The 24,659-nt window shown below is 33.3% G+C and overlaps 1 protein-coding gene across 1 annotated transcript; it reads right to left on the bottom strand.

Moving 5' to 3' along the window:
* Positions 1–13,422: 13,422 nt before the first annotated feature.
* Positions 13,423–18,302, bottom strand: LOC134683471 (protein Star-like). The gene is made up of 2 exons (XM_063542788.1): positions 18,122–18,302; positions 13,423–14,389 (listed from the first exon to the last, which is right to left on the bottom strand). The coding sequence occupies exons 1-2, from the start codon at positions 18,134–18,136 to the stop codon at positions 13,457–13,459; spliced, it is 948 nt and encodes a 315-aa protein (XP_063398858.1). The 5' UTR covers positions 18,137–18,302; the 3' UTR covers positions 13,423–13,456.
* Positions 18,303–24,659: the final 6,357 nt, after the last annotated feature.

Genomic DNA, 24,659 nt, shown 5'->3' with positions numbered 1-24,659 from the left:
TCATATATGATTATGGAGCGATATTAAATACTGGATATGTGGTAGTGTGCCATTAATTAAGAAAAAGTCAATTCGAAGCTTGGAAAGAGGTAAAACAGTATACATATAAGGAGATGTATTATATACGATGAGTCAACTTTCCGCTAGGCACAAAATAATGTGGATATTAACAGCCATATGGCCCATATAGACCAACGTGCAACCTTCAGAAACTAGGCCCAACATAACGTGAATATTAACAGGAATATATACCACCTTGCAACCTTCAAAAACTAGGCACAACATAACGTGGATATTAACAGCCATATATACCACTGTGCAACCTTCAGAAACTAGGCACAAAATAACGGTGGATATTAAAAGCCATATAGACCACCTTGCAACCTTTAGAAACTAGGCACAAAATAACGTGGATATTAACAGCCATATAGACCACCGTACAATCTTCAGAAAACCAGAGTGAGACCGTATGATAAGCTAAAAAAAAGTCCTGCTTGACAAACTATAAAACATTCAAAACGAGAAAAGAGCGACCTAAATTATCTATTTAAATCTATGTTTGCTAGTTATCCGTTTATTATCACTAGAAGAAATTTTTTTCATGTTATTCTTACTGAACGATTTATCAACAAAAACATTCAAATTGATAAGAAATAAATATAAGTAACAATTTGCATTATAACAACACTTACCAACAAGAAAGACGAGGACAAATATAAACTAGTTATGGTAGGACAGTTGACAAATATATGAATTTCGACAGCATTATAAAGAGGGAAATGTGGAGGTTTGTGTCGCGATGTATGTCACCATAAGTTGGTATTAACAGAAGATTGTATTTGATGGATCGTCCAATGTTAATGTCGCGATGTCTTTCACCATCAGTTGATATTAACAGACGATCGTATTTAATTGATCGTCCAATGTTAAACTGTTAATGTCGCGATGGCTGTCACCGGCGTTTAAAGACAAAAAAAAATCATATCATGATTTCAAACCATTTGGTCTACAGTCTGTCTCTCCCACTCAATATTGCTATCAACTGTTTCCCACTCAATGCTCTACAAAGGATATCAATCCCTTGCCGGGGATTAAGTCGTCATCCCATGGGAGATTAAGTTGTCACAATGAAATCAGATGCATATTACTATAATGGTATGCCGATAATTAAATGGCCATTCGCTGGAAGATTAAGTTGTCATAATAGACAGTGGCGTATTAGCTTGCATGTATGCTCAGATGCTCAGGCATCCACATCATTTTGACCCAAAAAAAAATGAAATAGCAGCAGTTTAACTCGGAATTATCCAAATGTAACAAGGCTGAGGATATGAGGAAAACGTCCAGTTGTTTTCGAAGCCTGGTCTTTCATTTAGGATAATTTAGTTAATGTAAACAACATAGTTGAATCGCAGAATAGTCAGTTTCAAGTTAACTTTTGTTCCTAAAAAAAAGTCTACGTCATCGGCTAAGGCAAGCGATGAGGACTGATACGCAGATCCGTGGACATATTTCATCTGAAATTGAACCTAGTGTGATGGCTTCTCATTAGACTATAGCAACTAACAACTAAAACACCATATTCTGATATCGTTTATTGCGACATGGTAAACGACGTGATAGAAAAATTCAATTGTTAATAGATCGTGATAAGTCCTAGGCTTATGAATTCCCGTTTCTATCTAGGTTCAAACACTAATTTTATTTTCAATTAAAGAAGAAAGATCCAATATTCCCCGCCATGCACATTACATGTCATAGTTTATCTATCAAAGGGCAAGGAACAAGGGAATATTCTAAAATAGCACTTTTTCTTTTTCTTTTTTCTTTTCAATATCTTAAGAGAAATAAAAGCTTCACAGCAAATGAAATTGGATTTCCATTACAATTTATATTTCAAAAGGTAATAACTGGTTTAACATATTTGATTACGACTTATTTTCCAAATTGCCAAAGACATTGCTTATGATATGAGCTTCACTTAATCTGACAAGAATTGTACACATGAGAGTGCTAACTAGACCGGACAATCGGACGCCCGGTATTTTTATGTTTTCTGTCATGCGTTTAGCTCAGTAATCAAAAATCAAAACCCCAAGATTGTAGACTCAAATTCCTGGAATTAGAAGTCACTTTAGTTCCTATATTCCGAAGTTCCTAAATTATACAAAAGTGCCGCTGTAAGGGGGTCCGTTTTTGATGTGTCAAATATAAGATTGGGTGGTAAACTTTACATCAAATATTTATATGAATTGATTGATGGTAGATTAGGGGAAACAAGAAAATTTGGTTAAAAATATAAATATATGAATTGGTGAGTATTTTGAATTTAAACAAAAATCTAACTGGTGTTGGATTCTGGATGAGTACATGAGCTTAAATAAAAAATATTGTTCTGCATAAAAAGGTCCAAACTTTTTTTCGCCCCGCTCCGCTCGGCGAAACATCCACATCGTTTAAACCCTGGCTACGCCACTGATAGACTTCGATATAGTATTGTTGGGGTTTTTGGGGTTGTTTTTTTTGGAAAGGGAGGGTGTACTTTTTCAATAAAACTTTCACGATCGAGTGAGAAAATCTCTCTAAAAATACAGAAAATAATACCTTTATCGAAACGATGGACGAATTTTACCTAATAGGATTTAAAATCTAAATTTTAAATCAGTTATCGGTAGTGCTCATACCACTGTCCGTCGTTATACTACTTCGTCAAGTAATAGTATTTGGTTTCTAGTTGGATTATCGATCTTTGCAAGTGATTGATTTACCCATAATCCTCCTTTTGACGTCGACATTTAGGAAAAGCAGACGCATTTTTAGCCATAGATTTCGTACGATGAACAATTTCGTCTCAGAATGTCGCAGGATCCAGCTGGTTCTTGGGCTGTCTTTGACTCTGACTTATGGCTGCTCAATATGTATCCTACGTCTAGTATTGGTAATGGCAATAAGCATGGGGCGCTTAAAATGTTACGCATTCAATTACCAAGGTTCATGCGTGAATCAATCATGTGCTTATACTCATTCTTGTTTAAGATGCTTTGATCAGCACCCACTTATGATTCAGTGCCCCAGACAAGACTGTTTTCCTCAAGGCAGGCAAAATGTAAGATTTGAGCAAACAAGCCTCAGTTTAGACCGAGATTTAAGGCACATGTGAGCAACTCGTTGCAGTATCCCATCAATACGAACTCGTATACTGGGCAAAATATGAAGTGAATTTTTAGGAAATGCAATTACAATTGATCTTAAAGAGATATCAAATTGAGAATTTTTGTGATATTTATCTTATGTTTAATTTTGTATAGAATTTGGATTGTATTGATTTCGAATCCAAACTGATGTATCATCTATATTGGATAAAGGGTGGACTCCATTTAACACAACTGAATTAAAAGAATTAAAAGAATGTAACTTGGGGGTTATACAAAAGTGTAGATTCCTAGCTCCGGCTGAGGGGTTTACTTTTGGCTTGAGGTTATCATATGAAGGTAAAAAAAAAAAGATTAAATTAAACTACCGCAAATAAATTTAATGTCTTAAGCACGGAAATTCGTATTATCATGTGAAAATCAATCAAGAGCTGGGATCGGATACTTTTAATCTTATTAAATTTCTGTTAAATGTTAATTTGAACCTCTCAATTTAGCAACATTTTATTTTATTTATTAAGAATATATTAAAACCATGCAAGCACTATATTTGATAATTAACAAGCAATTATCAAAATCAAAGTTAATAATGATGTTGATTCGTCCTCTAGTATTGTTATTAATGAGTAAATGTTTTCAGATTCGAGCGTTGTATATTCCAGGCTCAAGTAATGCAGGTGCAGATTCTCTGTCTCGTTTTCGGGTGATCCGTTCCCGTATATTTGGACCGAAATTCGAAACTGGAATATATTTTCAAATAAACAATACGGTAGTTGATAGTACAGAAAAGTTTACCCGGGCTTTAAATTTGTTAAACAGTTTCAGGAAAGATTTAGGTCTTGCCAAAGTATGGCTTTCGTCCTTGCTGGACTTTGTTGCTCTTACTGCATATATGTTAAATTAGTACACATCGATCAGGCTTGATTAGGCTTAAGCGTTTACAATAAGCTAATTGATTATGAAGACTTTACTTAAAATTAATAGTAAGCGATGGTTTTGAACGTTCAAAGTAGCTTCAGATGAACACTAGGCTGACTTTTTAAGAGAGATATTGCATCGTATGTTGTCAATATTATCCGGTATATGAAGTTCTGCATACAAAGTTAGGCTATTACAGGCGGTTTTTTCCTTGGCTTGACGTGGTCTTTTTATGCACGGTTGGGGAGTTGGCAGTTCAAAATATGAGCAATGTATGTTCTAAAAATCATGCTTTAAACAAGAATGATGTCAAAATTTACAAGAAATATGTAGAAATTCAATTGGTTTCATCAAAGACCGATCAGTTTGGTAGAGGGTTAACTATACACATTCCTGCGCAATAAGACAAAGGTATTTGTCCAGTAGCTTTTATTGCATTGCTATTTGCCAGATAGACTTGTAGTAGGTGGACCGCTATTTTGTCTTTTGATGGTTAGCTAGTTTGACTAAATACCAGTGTTCTACAATACTCAAAATTTCTATACATGCTTTAGGTATAAATATTCTCGATCTTCGTCGAACTCATTCACCATAGGTTTGGACCTATAATGGTTTAATTTTATAAATTGTGACTTGGTGGAGATTTTTCTCAATTGCACTCTTACCACATCTTCCTATATCTATATATGGAGATAGCTTGCATCTTTACATATACGAATTCCCATTTAATTGTGTGTGTGTTGCTGATTCTCCTATAAGGGTTTGGATTGTTAAGTCGTCAATTATTAAGAATGTGATTTTGGAACGACCGGGAGGAGCTAATTTGGCTTTGAAAAGGTCGGGAGTGAAAATTTGATGGTAGGTTTGTTTTTACCGATGGTTAACTATCTCTGACTATCTCTAAGGTGAAGAATCGCATTAAAATAGTGCGAAGATTTGAAGATCTTCCCAGCTATATTAAAGTGCACATTGGGAAATGATATAGATATTAAATATCAAACTAGGTTACTTTCATCATTAGCTTGTTCAATTTATGTCAAGGTTATATATTGATTTGCCTGATACAACTTGATTTGGTCTCAAGTTTTATTGCCAAGACTGCAATGACGGTCTTCAAACAATGGGAATTGTAATGTATGGACAAGTGCAGGCGTAGGTTAAACAGCTCCATTGTTGTCCACATGACAAAGCATGGATGTTACATTCGATATCCTTACATAAAAGCTAAACACGAGTCTCTAGCAGAAGACGGGGTGTATTTAATAAAGAGAAGAACATTTTTTTTCTGAACTTAATACAGGGAGCCCTATAAACAATAATTTCTAGTAAGACGGGTAGCATTACTTTTCCAGACGACATGCTTTGAATTTTTATAGTTGACTCGTTGTCAGTAACAAATGCCTATATATGATCTTAGTGAACAATTAAACGAAACAACGGCGTTATTGGGCTGTTTTATAAATAATACAAATAGTTGCTTGTTAATTTATAATTTATACCATATAATGGCATATTCATTTATCAGAAAATTATTTTAATCAAATTTTGCATGAAATGGCACAGCTATGCACAGCTCCCCCCAATTTTATTGGCGGTTGACGGTTCTGTGAAAATTTTAACTGTAGGCTAAAATTGTCGCAGCACCGCCAATTTGGCAGATTTCGCTGCGCTTAGATAACATATTTGCAGTTTACAGACTTATTGTAATCGTATGATAGCATTAGCCTCTGATTTCCAGGGTTAATAGCTTATCTTAAACTTCCCCTTTTCATATATGGTCTGCCACCTCAAACATATTCGGCGATCATCATATAACATTTTATAAGACACATATGCATTTTTATCAGTTAATTTTAGTTCATAGATCTACATGTATCACACATTGCATTTTATATAATAGTACTTATATCATATCACAAATTGCATTTCATATAATAGTACATATATCATATCTGTTAATAAATGCTGTGGCCATTTCCTGCCAATAACAATCTTGTTATTTTTTATGAGCATCTAAGATAATAGGATTTAAAATCTAAATTTTAAATTAGATTTTAAATCAGTTATCGGTAGTGCTCATACCACTGTCCGTCGTTATACTACTTCGTCAAGTAATAGTATTTGGTTTCTAGTTGGATTATCGATCTTTGCAAGTGATTGATTTACCCATAATCCTCCTTTTGACGTCGACATTTAGGAAAAGCAGACGCATTTTTAGCCATATATTTATCTTCTAAAACCCGCCCACCCTCCCTTAAATTAGTAGAATGCAATTCCTACGGAAGATACTGCTGTTTGGTTTTGTTTGTGTATTTCAGAATTGTATTGTCTTCATCGATTAAACCATCACTCAATGTGAAAAGATGTACAAAAGTTTTAATGACTAGACGGTCATTCCAGAAAAAAGACGAATCCTGGACGAGGAGTGGACTTAGATGCATATAGAAATTGAATGGATAACTTGGAAAGAAATTTATTACATTCAAACATGTAGAAGAATCTACACTTTGCGTTGGTAGCGATAATTTCTCTGGCTTTTTGAAAATATTGATGGCGGAGCATTTACACTTCAATCTCAACTATATTGGGACTTGGACGACCTACTCAGACTTTGTTAAACGTCACCAGTGTCTGAGCATAAAGTTGATGAACCATGGGTATGTCAAACAACGTCTCGCCCTTTTTCTAAAAAAAAAGGTAATCGGAAGGTGCCAAGACCTTGTTGATAAATATTCTGTATCAACTTCACAAATTATACATGATGGTCTTGAAAAATAGATTATGCGTACTGACGCTGTTTATCATCTGATCACGTATATGTTAACGTGTTCTTTTATTTGTCTTTATTAATATTACTTTTATTGTTGGCCTGTTTTTGGTGATATACATTTGATGTGGCTCTGTACTTATACATCCCGTCATTGTGTTGTTTGATGATATACATTTGATATGGCTCTTTACTTATACATCCCGTCATTGTGTTGTTTGGTGATATACATTTGATATGGCTCTGTACTTATACATCCCGTCATTGTGTTGTTTGGTGATATACATTTGATGTGGCTCTGTACTTATACATCCCGTCATTGTGTTGTTTGGTGATATACATTTGATATGGCTCTGTACTTATACATCCCGTCATTGTGTTGTTTGGTGATATACATTTGATATGGCTCTGTACTTATACATCCCGTCATTGTGTTGTTTGGTGATATACATTTGATATGGCTCTGTACTTATACATCCCGTCATTGTGTTGTTTGATGATATACATTTGATATGGCTCTTTACTTATACATCCCGTCATTGTGTTGTTTGGTGATATACATTTGATGTGGCTCTGTACTTATACATCCCGTCATTGTGTTGTTTGGTGATATACATTTGATGTGGCTCTGTACTTATACATCCCGTCATTGTGTTGTTTGGTGATATACATTTGATATGGCTCTGTACTTATACATCCCGTCATTGTGTTGTTTGTATTATTTTTAATTTTTCTTGTGTGCTTTGTCCGTGTGACTTTTTATGTTTCTTTGATACATATGACGTGTATCTGTACTTTAAACATTCCGCCATTGTGTGAAATATTATTGATATGGTCATATTTATTAGCTGTTTACAAAACTCTTGAATTTTTTAAATACTACGGCTTTTCTACCTCAGGAATATATAACCTTAGCTGTGTTTGGCAAAACTTTTAGGAGTTTTGGTCCTCAATGCTCTTCAAATTCGTACTTTATTTGGCCTTTTTTCTTTCTTCTTTTTTGATTCGAGCGTCACTGGTGAGTCTTTTGTGGACGAAACTCGCGTCTGGCGTAAATATAAAATGTAAATCTGGTATCTATGATGAGTTTAGGCAGCAACCATTTGATTTTCGGGGGGGGGGGGGGGGGGGGGGCTATGGTGTTTTTTGGAGAAAAAAAGTTTGTTTCCAGGTTTTGGTGAAAAAAATAATTTCTTTTGGACCCTGAGAAAAAAAAATTGTTTGTTTCACCCTCAGCTGCCACTATATGTAATGCTAAAATTGAAAGAAAAAAATTGTTTTCAGTTTGTCACTAAAAAAATAGATTGTTCTTCGCCGAAGGCGAAAAAAAAAGTTTGCACAGCAAAAAAAACACATATCTATCTATTATGTCTTTTTGTTTCATTCACGCATCGTTGTCAATGTAATGTAATTTGATGCGACTGGCATACAGGTGAGAGGTTTAGCGCTACAAAACCAGGTTCAATCCACCATTTTCTACAAGAAAATGCCGGTACCAAGTCAGGAATACTAATGATGACAATTGATGTGTTTGCTTTTGATTTTTCCATTCGATTAAGTACTTTCCGTTTTTTATTTTTCTGAGTTCAGTATTGTTGTGATTGAACTTTTTGGATGGAGCATGGGAATGTGCATTGCAGTAGTTATCGTTCGTTCCACAATTCGAATCACCAACGAGACTGTTGTGTGTATGCTCGGATCTCGTAGACCACAGGTACGTCAGAGGAACGACTCTGTCCATACTGGAAGTTGCTGGAAATTGTCTATATGAATATCCTAAGAAGTTTCAAAATATCGGAATTAGTGTTCGGTAAGAAAATGTATCAAATTGTTGTTATTCTATTTGAACTTAATATATGGCATGTTTGGTTTTCATTTTGAATAATTGTCGAATCCTGTTTTATTTCTCTCATTATAGCATAGAATTCACTATATTTCATTGTTAAATATTCTAATGAAAGTTAGTTCGGTTTCTTGAAACAAAATATTCTTTTAATTAAATATTTGCCATTGTCTCGAAACTTTGAATCAAAAAGTGCATAAATGGCGGGATTAGCGATATGATTCCAACAATATGATGATCTGGCCAGTATTTGATGTACGCATGCGTTATACGTTTCTGGGTCGTCTATATTCCAGTGTGCAGTAGTGTCCAAGAGTTTCATGATAGTGCTGGGTAAATAACTCACTATGAACACTATTACAATGGTAAAAGAAATTTTGGTAATTTTACGCCCCGAGGATTGGTCCTTTTCAATTGGAGCGTTTATATCAATGACTGCAATAATGGATCGGAATCGTTTCCTGTATTTTGATTGCTTGATAATTTTTTTCCAGATTAGTGCATATATTGTTACTAACATTGTAACCAAGGTTACAAGAATGAAAAGAATAACACAATTATATATTGTAGGGAATGAGTTATGTTCATATGTTTGGGTTACACAAACCTCAACGGTTATATGATAATTATCTACCTTGAACAAATGTGTATTCCAAATGAAGTAATGAGGGCAGGACAGTACAATTGCCATTAAACAAGCGCCATTCATAAGAACTATGGCGTACCTTGGCGTGTACTGAGAGTCCATTGGCGTGCACACACGTTTATACCGATCGACAGACAAGATCAGAATAATTAGAGCTGATAATATAACCACAAAATAACAAAAAGTAAGCCATAACTTACATGTAATTGATGTGAACAGCGAAAAGTGATTTAGTTTTTCTGCGACTTCTATTGGAATAGCAACACTACACACAAGAAAATCAGAAATCGCTAATCCAAGAATAGCTGTTGAATGTGTAGTTCTGTTCTGTTTAAATCCATAGACAAGTATAACAAAACCATTTCCAAAAAGTCCAATAAAAGATAAAATTGATAAACATATTATATAAACGATGTGATTTGACGTATGATTCCGATTCAGTTCTGTAATGACATCCTTATAGTGTGTGATGTTGTCATTCAAAGCGCATGAATTCATATTAAAATGATTCCTTATTGAATGTCCTTACTTCTGTTAAATCCTTGTTTAGATTCTGACAATCGTATACTCTATGACTAAATAATCAGTATTACTTTAGGTGGGATAAAACAACAAACAACACATTAAGCTTTTTTTTCCAATCGAGGAATTGGTCAAGTGAAAACTAAACAGACTTAATGGTCAAGTGAAATCTAAACAGACTTAATGGAGAGATATCGCGTGGGGCGGTACTACTCAAATAAAACCAAGATAACCCAATTAATCGGATAGTTGACATTAATCAGAGATAGAGAGTTCTGTGTATGAGGCAGCAACCAAACGACACACTTAAAGTTTCTTACAACTTTTAACAGTACTAAATCACATAATTATTGGCTGGTGGTGTATTATGAGACTGATATCCATCATGATGTCTCGGATGTGCTAAATATTCAATGAAATTTGACCTTATTAGTTAAAGATGTCAATAGTGTTAATTTACTTGAATAGTATATTCTTTTATAATGAAAGTTCGGTCTTTATTAAATTGATCTGACTCAGAGCCATGAACAATACAGTATTTACGATATGTGTATATACATGTATATCCCAGCTACTTTGTTATGTCTATGATGTTAAAATACTAAATCCCTGTAGGGGTGTTTTAGCTGATTTTAGACCCTGATGCACGATTTTTTATTATCTCTCAGTAACTACGAGTACTCTGAAATCGCACTTCCTTGTTAATTTAAAAATGTTGAGACTATTTGTAAAACTTTGTTTGTCATTTGAAGTTCACCTAATCGGGATTATATTTGGTCTATATACCAACTTTGATAAGTGCTTGGTATTACAATAATTTTTTACTTCTTCGAACTATGACCATGAACTTTTGTTTTGTAAAAACTATTTACTTTCTCCTGTTAAAACAACATTATTTTCATTCACTTGTGATTGAGTAAAACCATTTCAATTTATATTTTATAGTATGTCTTTCAATGTTGTGATGTTACATTATTGTTTCAGATGAGTGGTTTGAATGGTTTTACACTACAGCCTTGGACCATAAAGTCATTATAATTTCTTGTGTACCATATAACTTTAAAAACCTTCGTCTATACTATAATATCATATAAACTTAAACCTTAAAGTGATGATAATCTCGTGGGTGCCATATAGCATTAGCAACATTCGTCGGTAGCATGATATCATAAAAACTTGGACCTCAAAGTCATGACAATTTCGTGTGTACCATAAAGCATTAACAATCTTCGTCTGTACCATAATATCATAAAAAGTTGGACCTTAAAGTGTTGATAATTTCGTGAGTACTATATAGCATTATCAACCTTCGTGTGTACCATAATATAAAAATTTGGACATTCAAGTGATGATAATTTCGAGTGTACCATATAGCATTAACAACTTGGACCTTAAAGTGATGATAACTTCGTGTGTACGATATAGCGTTAACAAACTTGGACCTTAAAGTCATGATAATATCGTGTGTGCTATAATTTCATAAAAACATGGACCTTAAAGTGATGATAATATATTGTGTACCATATAGCATTAACAACCTTCGTAGGTACTATAGTATCATAAAAACTTGGACCTTAAAGTCATGATAATTTCGTGTGTACCATATAGCATTAACAATCTTCGTCGGTACCATAATATCATAAAAACTTGGACCTTAAAGTGTTGATAATTTCGTGTGTACTATATAGCATTATCAACCTTCGTGTGTACCATAATATAAAAATTTGGACATTCAAGTGAAAATAATTTCGAGTGTACCATATAGCATTAATACCCTTCGTCGGTACCATAATATCATAAAAACTTGGACCTTAAAGTCATGATAATTTCGTGTGTACCATATAGCATTAACAATCTTCGTCAGTACCATAATATCATAAAAACTTGGACCTTAAAGTGTTGATAATTTCGTGTGTACTATATAGCATTATCAACCTTCGTGTGTACCATATTATAAAAATTTGGACATTCAAGTGATGATAATTTCGATTGTACCATCTAGCATTAATACCCTTCGTCGGTACCATAATATCATAAAAACTTGGACCTTAAAGTCATGATAATTTCGTGTGTACCATATAGCATTAACAATCTTCGTCGGTACCATAATATCATAAAAACTTGGACCTTAAAGTGTTGATAATTTCGTGTGTACTATATAGCATTATCAACCTTCGTGTGTTCCATAATATAAAAATTTGGACATTCAAGTGATGATAATTCCGAGTGTACCATATAGCATTAACAACTTGGACCTTAAAGTGATGATAACTTCGTGTGTACGATATAGCGTTAACAACTTTGGACCATAAAGTCATTATAATTTCTTGTGTACCATATAACATTAGCAATATTCGTCGGTACCATAATATCAGAAAAACTTCGACCTGAAAGTCATAATAATTTCGTGTGTACCATATAACATTAACAACTTGGACATTTAAATGGTGATAATATCGTGTGTACCATATAACATTAAAAACTTGGACCTTAAAGTGGTGATAATATCGTGTGTACCATATAACGTTAACAAACTTGGACCTTAAAGTGATAATAATATCGTGTGTACCATATAACATTAAAAACTTGGACATTAAAGTGGTGATAATATCGTGTGTACCATATAACATTAAAAACTTGGACCTTAAAGTGGTGATAATATCGTGTGTACCATATAACGTTAACAAACTCTGACCTTAAAGTGGTGATAATATCGTGTGTACCATATAACGTTGACACACTTGGACCTTAAAGTGATGATAATTTCGTGTGTACCATAATATCATAAAAACTTGGACCTTAAAGTGATGATAATGTCGTAGGTACAATATAGCGTTAACAAACTCGGACCTAAAAGTGATGATAATGTCGTGTGTACAATCAAGCGTTAAAAAACTCGGATCTTAAAGTGATGATAATTTCGTGTGTACCATATAGCATTTACAAACTTGGACCTTAAAGTGATGATAATTTCGTTTGTACCATATAGCATTAACAAACTTGGACCTTAAAGTGATGATAATTTCGTGTGTACCATATATCATTAACAAACTTGGACCTTAAAGTGATGATAATTTCGTGTGTACCATATAGCATTTACAAACTTGGACCTTAAAGTGATGATAATTTCGTTTGTACCATATAGCATTAACAAACTTGGACCTTAAAGTGATGATAATTTCGTGTGTACCATATATCATTAACAAACTTGGACCTTAAAAGATGATAATTTTGTGTGTACCATATAGCATTAACACACTTGGATCTTAAAGTGATGATAATTTCGTGTGTACCATATAGCGTTAACAACCTTGGACCTTAAAGTGATAATAATTTTGTGTGTACCATATAGCGTTAACACACTTGGATCTTAAAGTGATGATAATTTCGTGTGTACAATATAGCGTTAACAAACTTGGACCTTGAAGTGATGAAAATTTCGTGTGTACCATATATATATAGCGTTGACAAACTTGGACCTTAAAATGATGACAATTTCGTGTGTACCGTTAACAACCTTGATTTGTCCATATTTTCCTCGTATTCTTCGGATGAAAATCACAAAAGCAAGATATATGATTTGTTGATTTTATCTTGTATTAAAAACATTACCTAACTTTTTGAAAAATGTCATCACCTAATAGTTTTTGTATCCATTTATATCCTTTTTGTTTCATAAAAGAGAGTATTTCATTACGATGTTGATCTGTTTCTATCGTAAAGACGTCTATATTTAGATCATCCCATTCAATTGAATTTAAGATGTGCATTTCTGCACCTTCTACATCTAGAGAAAAGTAATCGATATCCTTGTGCCCTATTGTACTCATTATTGTAAGCAATGGAAAACAATTAACTTTAACGGTATCGTTGACGTGAGCCCAGTGCGCTTCTTTTGCATATTGAATTCTCTCCCTCTCTATGCGTTTACGATGCATATCTGTTAGTGTTTCCTTTGCACTTGTAATAGCACCAGCTAACATAAATGTCATTGCTGGCAGACTTTTGCTTACACATGCATTCACCATATAACACTTCCGGTCTTTCTTCAACATTATATCATACAGGAAAGGACTGGCTTCGACAAGCAAGCCATTCCAATTTCGAACTTTTTCAAAAAACAAAGTATTGGACAAATGTTCGCCATCATAACCTCCAATTTCTACAAAAAATCCATTTTTCTTTTTCTTCAGCAATTTATCAATGACCTGGTCCTGTCCATATTGTGACCAGCTTATCACGTCTTGATTTGCTCCTTTAGGGTGTACCAGTTTATAACTTCCTTTACCTTTTATTATAGCATTTAAATCCATGTTTGTTTCTTCTTTTGTATGCAAGCGAGATAAACTGTTTCTATTTGCTTTATCAATCAAATCGAAATTATATAACTGCTGGTTTTTTTCGTTTGAGTCGTAATTCCTTGTACTTTGAAAATTGGCAAAATAAAATAAAAACAAAACAAAAGCCATCAAACAAACAATCAAACCCTTCGATATGGTTCGCATCTCTCTTTCTTCTGTGTTATGTCCAGTAACAAAACTCTACAAAATAAGTAATAGTTATTATTCATGTTGTTTCAGAACAACACTTGAATCTGGGGAAGAACAATCTCGTGTATACTAATGATTTATGGATTTCATTTCTTACGAATGGGCTCGTACAAGAAGGAAAGAGGCAACTACTTTGCTGTTCGCTTTATCTTATGTTCAGCTAGCTTAATACCAGATTCAATCCGCCATTTTCTACATAAGAAAATGCCTGTACGAAGTCAGAAATATGACAGTTGTTGTCCGTTCGTTGGATGTATTAGAGCTTTTGATTTTGCCATTTAAATTAAGTAAAATAGTTAACGCGAAGAAACAATTTTATGGGTGCAATTGATATTACATTTCAGGTCACTCAATGTAATTTTTTTTATTTCTAGGAAATGCATTATCGTAACACTATTTGTTGACAACTATTTTAAAGTGAATGACGTTCTATGTTCTATAACTTTTGGACTATTTTAAATCTCGGTCTATTTCTGAAATTAATTCTTACATACCTTGATTTTTTTTAACTCTGTATGCTAACATTGCCCATGTGAAAATTTAAAATTGTTTGTATATATACTAGTACATTGAACGACAAATTTATATGACGTATAAAATTTTCTGACGTCAGACACACAAATCAATGAAGGTTGTAGACAGATGTTTTTGTGTTCTGTTAAATTGTTCCTTTTAAAATTGTTATACGATAATAACTGCTGTACCCATTTGTTGTCTATTTTATTTATTCTGTCTGTTTAGTTCACGCATCTTGGTCGATATAACGGAATTTGATAAGACTGTCATCAAAGTGATAGGTTTAGCGCTAAAAACCAGGTTTAATCCACCATTTTCTACATTTGAAAATGCCTGTACCAAGTTAAGGAACATGACAGTTCTTGTCCACTCGTTTTTGATGTGTTTTGTCATTTGATTTTGCCATGTGATTATGGACTTTCTGATTGGATTATCCTCTGAGTTAAGTATTTTTTTTTATTTTACTTTTTTCTATGTTTACAGTTCAAATTAATAAAAGTTTATACAAATACTAAACGATCGATGTCCTATATCAGATGTGTTACGGTGTCCTCTATCAGATGTGTTACGGTGTCCTCTATCAGATGTGTTACGGTGTATTGTGATTTCACATTATCTGTAGTACACATTGATTGGTGGGTGCAGACTGGTAAGCAAGTATTTTTCTTTTTCATCTCATGATCGACATTTGTTAAGTAATTTTTCTTTTAAAGACTTCTATCGTTATTCTGATCAACAAGAACAAACCAACTATAATGCACAACATTACAACGAAAGAAAAAAAAAAGTTAAAATTTTCGAGAAATACTTCAAATTGTGACAATGTTATTCAATTTATTGAATAAAACCCAATAATAAAGACATAGGGTATTTTGACTTGGTCTATCAAAGGTTAATTGGAGACATTGAACCCGACAAATACCAACCGGAAGTGACCATGAGTAATTCAGAAGTAATAGTATTTACCAATTTTACAATGGATGTGTTTAGAGAAACAATATTTATTGCAAAATCAGTATGAAAAAATATATCATTTGAGACTGGTTCGTTAATTTTTATTCGATATTCAATATTCAACAGCAGTCGTTTCGATATTCAAACTTAGTTGAAAATCATCAATATTGAAATATTCGAAAACATTGATACTCATAGCTATAAGGAGTGAAAAGATATGTAGGAAATCGTTTTATTACCCTTCCAAGCTATCGTATCAAATAAAAACCATTATGTTAATCGCACATGGTCTTTATTAGATATAGATTGTTATCAATCAAACGACTTCAAACATGTTCTTTTATAAATGATATTTCTAGAAACATGAAAAAGCAATCACTCTATAAATAGTAATAGAAAAATTATGGAAAGCTAAAACAATAAGAAAAATATTGTGAAACATACCGGAGACCGCTTTAATGACATTGGAACCCCTCTAATCTCTCAATCTTCCAATATAATGCAGGTAGTTAATAGATATATATATACACACGAAACCAAATGGAATTTGGATGAGCTTCTTGTCTTTCGATTTTTACGGAGGACTCAAAGTTCCAATATGATATTCAAAATATATCGTGAAAGTCTACCGGAGACCGCTTAACGAACGGTGATATCACTGGTGTTTTAGTGAACATTCGATGGACTTGTAGACAATATATATACAGATGATTTCTAAAGGATTTCCCAGAATAATGTCATCTTCGATATCTATGGAGGGGTTTAATGAAATCTTTTCAGCTAAAATTTGACAAAAAAATCGAATAGTTTAGACCGGAGACTTTCATCGTCATTTAAGCGATCTAAGTTATGTTTTCCCTATATATTTCTGTTCAGTTTTGCTTTCCATTATTATTTCTAACTATATTTTCAATTGTTACAAGATTGATTGTTGTTTAATGTTTCTATGAAAATCATATATCTCAACTCAGAAATTATTGCGATGTTTTTATTATTGCAAAAATACGACATGATTATAATCGCATTAATTTAGCTCGCATTCTTTTTTTATATATGAATTAAAATATGGTTTTTCTCAACATCGCAAAAAATAAAATCGCATTTTAGTCTAAGATGACAATAACTGAACACTAATTTCTGAATAACACAAAAGTACATCTTTGATATCGGTTTTTGATACAAATCTAAATTTTGATAAGGCTTAAGTTCGATTTAAATAAAGTTTTGTATTTGAGGACCACGAGAATTTACAACAACTAGAAGGGATAAGCACAACGAGGATTTACGACAGCTAGAAGGGTAATGGACAACGAGGATTTACAACAGCTAGAAGGGGCAGTGGACATCGAGAATTTACGAGAGCTAGAAAAGATAATAAAACCATATCCGACAGATCTTTTCACTTCTTTTTATGAGTATCATACTTTCAATGTTATCGAACATTTTAGTATTCATGATTTTCAATTGAATTTGATGATTGAAACGACTGCTGACATCCTGTTGTATAATAGATATCGTATATCGAATAACGTTATATCAGGTGCTTATTTGACATACATATAGAAACAACGTATTTTGGGAATCAGTATTACATAACTACATACTTGTATATGGCTGAGTGTAAAGTATGGTGGCTGATTTATACGTAACAAACATAAGTGGATGACCTTATCTATTTCCTCAAAGAGTGTGTACAAACTAAATGACTTTGTAAGGGTGGTACTATTTTACAGATACGTATTCAGTATTTATACAAATACAAATACAAATACAAATATTTTATTGGCACAAACAATTACAATAATTGTCAACGGCGCATACAACTAGTATACAAATAGTAATGATGCAGCAATTAAACAATACTACATAAAATATCAATAAACATATTTCGAACAATGAAATGTGCTGTTATAAATATATCAATATATATATATATAGGTTGATTTATAAGAATAAACTACTGTCATAAGTATATTGTATGTTATAGCATCAAATTGTTCATATTACTCATTTATAAGTACATTTTCCTCAATTCAAATGAGGTGATATTAATCTAAGTGTTTTTCTACACTTGCTATTAAGTAATAGTTTTATAAAATAAGAAGATGTGATACATATATGATAACCAATTTGACAACTATCTACCATAAACAGATTTAATTACTTAACTACATTTAGTAAGGTCATTTTTTGCTTAACAATTCTAAATCATCTTTTATCAATTACATATCTATAGTGTTTCAAATTACTTACATGAAGACTTGTCATGAAGTTTTGTCGCTCAAGTAGAAAGAGAAACAACAATGTATATTTTTGTTCTTACAATGTACCTAAAATTTCCTCTGTCAAGCAAACTTTAGTTGAATATCCTTTCAAATTTATCTCACTACTTTTAAATGATTATTAACAATACTATTTTTTTGTCGTACACAAGTTGAATATGATAAAATATAAGTGGAGTAAATGAAATGTGTGTTATCATACCAGGATTGAGTTCCCCCATATTCCCAAGGAAATGCATCCTTCGAACTTGACACGAACTTATCCGGTATAATTGGAATACTAACAATTATGGAATATATTTGACTAACCATTCAAAATAATGAATATAAAAAGCACGGAAATTGGATATAGATATAGCTTCCTTGTTAGTTTAAATCAAACTTGACTTGAATTTTCCCCGAATTTTAAGTGAAGTTCGTTTGAATATCTATATATACTGACATGATAGTTCGTTGTAATATCTATATATACTGACATGATAGTTCGTTGTAATATCTATATATACTGACATGATCAAGCAACTGATACAAACTATTAAAATATCACCTTGTCTTTCGCTTCTCTTTTGAAGTATACATCCAAATAAACAACAATGAAAAACAAAAAAAAACAAATCAAATGATTAAACCAAATAACATTAGAGGGACGTCGGGTACTAAGGAAAATGCATATGTATCAATTCATAAACATATCTGAAATTGGATGTGAATGTGATTGAGACTGAGCATTAAACGTTGGATAAACTAATATATTTTACCCTATCTATTCTTAGTTAATGACCTTAGATACTAATTGTAATAAAAGGATAGTGTTCAACAGACTGATTATACAGTTATTCAATGGTCCATGTACTTTCTAATTAGGTAATGCACGGTAATACAGGTATACCTAACATATTTAGGTTTATAAATCCTGTTCGGTGCATAACCAAGGCTCTGAATTGAAGGCTGTACTTCGACCTATTTGTAACTGTTCACACATTGTCCCTTGGATTGAAGGTTGTCTCATACCATATCTTCTTGTTTCGATTTACAGCAACTGTGATAACTAACACAATTGCTTTTACCTGAAACAATCTTCTTCGGAATGACAATCGTGAAGGACGACTGTTGTCATGTCATGTCTGATTAAACGGTAGCCATTGTGATTTGACTGATAATCGGGAAGGACGAATGATGTCAGACCATGTCTGATTTAACGGTAGCCATTGTGATTTGACTGATAATCGGGAAGGACGACTGATGTCATACCATGTCTGATTTAACGGTAGCCATTGTGATATTTAAATGATAATCGAGAAGGACGAATGATGTCATACCATGTCTGATTTAACGGGAAGGACGACTGATGTCATGATGTCTGATTAAAAAGTAAAATCACAAAAATACTGAACATAGAGAAAAATCTAATCGGAAAGTTCATAATCACATGGAAAATCATAAAATTCTATAATGTCTATCTGTTATTGATTTCCGTTTTATACTAGTACCAAGTAAAAGAGGTACGAAAGATACCAAAGGGACAGTCAAACTCATAAATCTAAAACAAACTGACAACGCCATGGCTAAAAATAAAAAAAAGACAAACAGAAAAACAATAGTATAAATGACACAATATACAAAACTAAAGAATAAATAACACGAACCCCACCAAAAACAAGGGGTGATCTCAGGTGCTCCGGAAGGGTAAGCAGATCCTGCTCCACATGTGGCACCCGTCGTGTTGCTTATGTGATTACAAATCCGGTAAATAGTCTAATTCGGTAGGTCACATTCATGAAAGGGAAGGGGATTGTAGTTACGACGTAAGGAACATATCCGAAATCATTTGTGAAACGGTTATTCCATAACGGTCAACCAACTCCGTGATGGCGTCCGTAAAATTTGCAAAGGGACGATTTAAACTTCACCATTTGGAAATCTTGGTTTAATAGCTTCCTTGTGAGCAGTAACCCTCTATCAAGAAAATCATGATAGGAAATGCAAGCACGGGAATATCGTATCAATTGGGAGAGATGTACCCCGTATGCAGGTGCTGCTGGAATTTTGCTACTTAGAAATGGAAAGTTCACAATTGGAAAGCTGAAATCATCTCTTTTGTCGTAAAGTTTTGTTTTCAACCGACCCTTATTGTGAATTTCTAGATGTAAGTCAAGATATGAAGCCGACTTAACTGTATCTGTAGTATCCTTTATCTCTAATTCGATGGGATAGATGCGTTCCACATAGTCACCGAATTTTGAATTGTTTAGTGAAAGAATGTCATCTATATAGCGGAAAGAAGAGTTAAAGGATATTGCTAACTTCTTATCTTTCTTCCTAAGAAGTTCCTGCATGAAGTCAGCCTCATAATGATAAAGAAACAAGTCGGCAAGTAGATGGGCACAGTTTGTTTCCCTTGGGATACCGACAGTCTGTTGAAAAACACGTCATCCGAACGTTACAAATATGGTGTCAATCAAGACATCAAGCATCTTGATAATATCGGTTTAAGAGAATTTTTTGTTTGAATCAGAGTGATTCTTTACACAGTAGGATTTATCCCTCCCTAAGAGTAGATACTTGTATCTACGTTGGCCATTATTTTTTATGAAGAAAAGTAATACCAACTCTTTCAATTTGTCTTTTAGTTTGGAATGTGGAATACTTGTATAAAGATTAGAAAAGTCAAATGTTTTAATACTGTTACAAGATGAAAGAGAGTTAGATTGTATGTACTCTAAAAGATCTTTGGAAATTTTAAGTATCCACATCTGATTCACGCCACCTCTAGAATAGGCAGTTTCACATAACTTTGAAGCCCGTCTTTGATTGCTGATAAAGTAGATGTTAATAATTTAGAAAGAAGTTTCGTGGAGCACTTTGAAGACCCAGCAATATACCGTTGTTTGTATGGACACTTATGTCGTTTATGTATCCAATACAGTGATGGAAGATCCAGTTCTTCATCTTTGGTTGAAATTTCAAAGGAACAAAGAACAGACCTATGATTATCCAGGATTTTCTCTTTGGTAAGTGTCGTGAGGGTATATGTTTATATGTTGAGTTTCCAAGTGAATTGTCAATACCTAATTCGTTTATCAAGCAGTTAATGTAATGACTTTTACACACAAAAATGATTTTATTTGGGGCTTTGTCTGCGGGGACAACAACATATTTATCATGGAGGTCGGATAGGTGTTTAGCAACATTTGGGTCCTTAAATAAAGACAACAGTAGTATACCGCTGTTCAAAACTCAAAAATCCATGGACAAAAAAACAAAATCGGGGAAACAAACCAAAACCGAGGGAAACGCATTACATATAAGAGGAGAACAACGACACAACACCGAAACGCAACACACACAGAAACGGACCAAGCATCAGACAAAACACCACGAGAATAACAAATATAACATGAAAACCAAATGCATGAATTTGGGATAAACAAGTACCTTGCCACGTCTTATCTCAATATCTCAAAAATAAGAGAAATCACAAACAACTCAACGTTAAAATGCAACACACACAGAAACGAACAATAATATAACAATGGCCATCTTCCTGACTTGGTACAGGACACTTTTAAAGGGGAATAAAAGTGGTGGGTTGAACCTGGTTTTGTGACATGCCTTTAAAGATTGGCGTAGCATGGGCATTGATGGACCCATTTAATTTCTTAATTCTGATTTGTATAAACGACCCCGCTGCCTTAATTCATTCGGATAGTGTGTCTACGTCTTCCTTCTCGCGCTTAGCCCATTGCCTGGCATAATCCTCGATGAATCCATCAAAACTTAAAAGTAGTAAATGTCTATCTGGTAATCATACCGTTTCATCTACTAGTATATTAAAGTCTATCTGATATTGATTTCCGTTTTATCTACTTGTATAACAAAGAAATATCTATCTGATAATCATACCGTTTTATCTACTAGTATATCAAAGTATATCTGATATTGATTTCCGTTTTATATTCGTACCAAGTAAATGTTTATCTGGTAATCATACCGTTTCATCTACTAGTATATCAAAGTCTATCTGATATTGATTTCCGTTTTATCTACTGGTATACCAAAGAAATATCTATCTGATAATCATACAGTTTCATCTACTAGTATATCAAAGTCTATCTGATAATCATACCATTTCATCTTCTAGTATATCAAAGTCTATCTGATATTGATTTCCGTTTTATATACTAGTATACCAAGGAAATGTCTATGTGATATTCATACCGTTTCATCTACTAGTATATCAAAATCTATCTGATATTAATTTCCGTTTTATACTAGTATACCAAAGAAATGTCTATCTGATATTGATACTGTTATTGAAAAGTAAAATCACAAAAATACTGAACTCAGAGGAAAATCAATTTGGAAAGTCCATAATCACATGGCAAAATCAAAAAACAAAACGCATCAAAAACGAATATGTTTACAACTAGGCTGGCCAGAGGCTGATCGCATGTTTGACAAAGCAATGCTGATAAAAGCGATTTAGATCTGATTTGGCGCCAATGATAAAAGGGTATTCTTATCAACGATTCGGAAAAGTAAAGGTAGACAACCTTACATTAATAACTGAACAAATGATTTAAATTTTGGTGTCGATTTTCATTTTGATATTTTAGACCAATCGACAAACAAACTCATCATAGATACCAGGATCAAAATTTTATATTGACACCAGACGCGCGTTTCGTCTAAAAAAAATCATCAGTGACGCTCGAATCAAAAAATGTTTAAAAAGCCAAAAAGTGTACTAAATTGAAGAGCGTTGAGGACCAAACATTTCTTAAGGTTTCGCCACATACAGCTAATTAATGTGATATATATTACTGAGGTAGAATAGCCTTAGTGCAGGTCTTAAAGCTAGAACTGCTGTTTCTTTAAATCTTCATTCACAATCACTCGGCTTTGTTATTTACTGAAATGCATCTCCTATGTATGAAAAATATATTGTTGAGAATATGCACTTCTTTCTTGTGTGTTTTTTCTGAACTGTTCCAAATAATTGCTCCATACCAATAGTTATCAAAGGTACCAGGACTATAATTTAATACGCCAGACGCCCGTTTCGTCTACATAAGAATCATCAGTGACGCTCAGATCAAAACAGTTAAAAAGCAAAACAAATACAAAGTTGAAGAGCATTGAAGACCTTAAATTCCAAAAAGTTGTGCCAAATACGGTTTAGGTAATCTACTCCTGGGGGTAAGAAAATCCTTAGTTTTTCGAAACAAATCAAAATTTGTAAACAGAAAATTTATGAAAATGACCATATAGACTTAATAACACAAACATTAGCTTTAGATCACAGCAAGGCTTTTCTCAAAGATCTACAATGAACAAAGCCCATACTACATGTAAATTTTTCGTTCGTCATTTTGTACATGAATTAGGCCGTTAGTTTTCCAGTGCGAATTGTCAGTTTCAAATTTTTCATTTCGGGGTCTTTTATAGCTGGCTATGCGATATGAGCATATTTGTATTGATACAGACAGAAGAGGGGCCTATGGCGATTAATTTCTGTGTCAGTTGTTTCTTGCGGAAAATTGTTGCATTTGCGATTATACTCATCCGTTTGTTCTTAAATTTATAAAAAAAAGAGCGTTCGTTAATCAAAACGGTAAAATCGAATACTTAACGAGCCATATGCATTATATTAGTAAGAAGATATGTTATGATTATCACCGATTGGTCATTGTACGGCCTAACCCAGCCCAGTAGTACAACGAGGGTATCACCAGCACAGTGGTTAGCACTTTGATGTTGACCCGAATATCAATTATATGGACATTTTGATAATTTTCTGTTTACAAAACTATGGATGTTCTAAGCTAAGGAATTTATTACCTAACTGTATTTGCCTAACTTCTTTTGGAATTTTGGGTCCTTAATGCTCTTTGAATTTGTTTGGCTTTATATCTTTTTTAATGTTAGCGTCACTGAGGAGTCACTGACGAGTCTTATGAAGACGATACGCGCGTCTGGCGTTTCAAATTATAATCCTGGTACCATAAAATCATCAATCTTTCTAAAAGCTAATGATTTTCTTATCCCATCAATGAAAAGATTACCTTAGCTGTATTTGGCAAAACTTTTGGGAAATTTTGGGTCCTCAATGCTCTTCAACTTTGTACTTTTTTTATAGCTATTTTGATCTAAGTATCACTGATGAGTCTTATGTAGACGAAACGCGATTCTGGTGTTTTAAATAATAATCCTGGTAACTTTGATAACTATTTACACCACTTGGTCGATGGCGCTACCGGTGAACGCTCCATCCCCTAAGATATCACCAGCCCAGTAGTTAGCACTTCCATATTGACATGAATATCAATTGTATGGTAATTTTTATAAATTTCATGTTTACAAAACTATGAATTTTCTGAAAAACAAATGATTTTCTTATCCCAGGAATAGATTACCTTAGCACAACTTTTGGGGAATTTTTGGTCCTCAATGCTCTTCAACTTTGTACTTGTTTAGTTTTATAACTATCTTGATCTGAGCATCACTGA

Source organism: Mytilus trossulus, chromosome 9, assembly GCF_036588685.1.
Source record: "Mytilus trossulus isolate FHL-02 chromosome 9, PNRI_Mtr1.1.1.hap1, whole genome shotgun sequence".
Taxonomy (NCBI): domain Eukaryota; kingdom Metazoa; phylum Mollusca; class Bivalvia; order Mytilida; family Mytilidae; genus Mytilus; species Mytilus trossulus.
The sequence above is the reverse complement of the archived record's forward strand: the minus strand, read 5'-3'. Positions and strand labels throughout refer to the sequence as shown.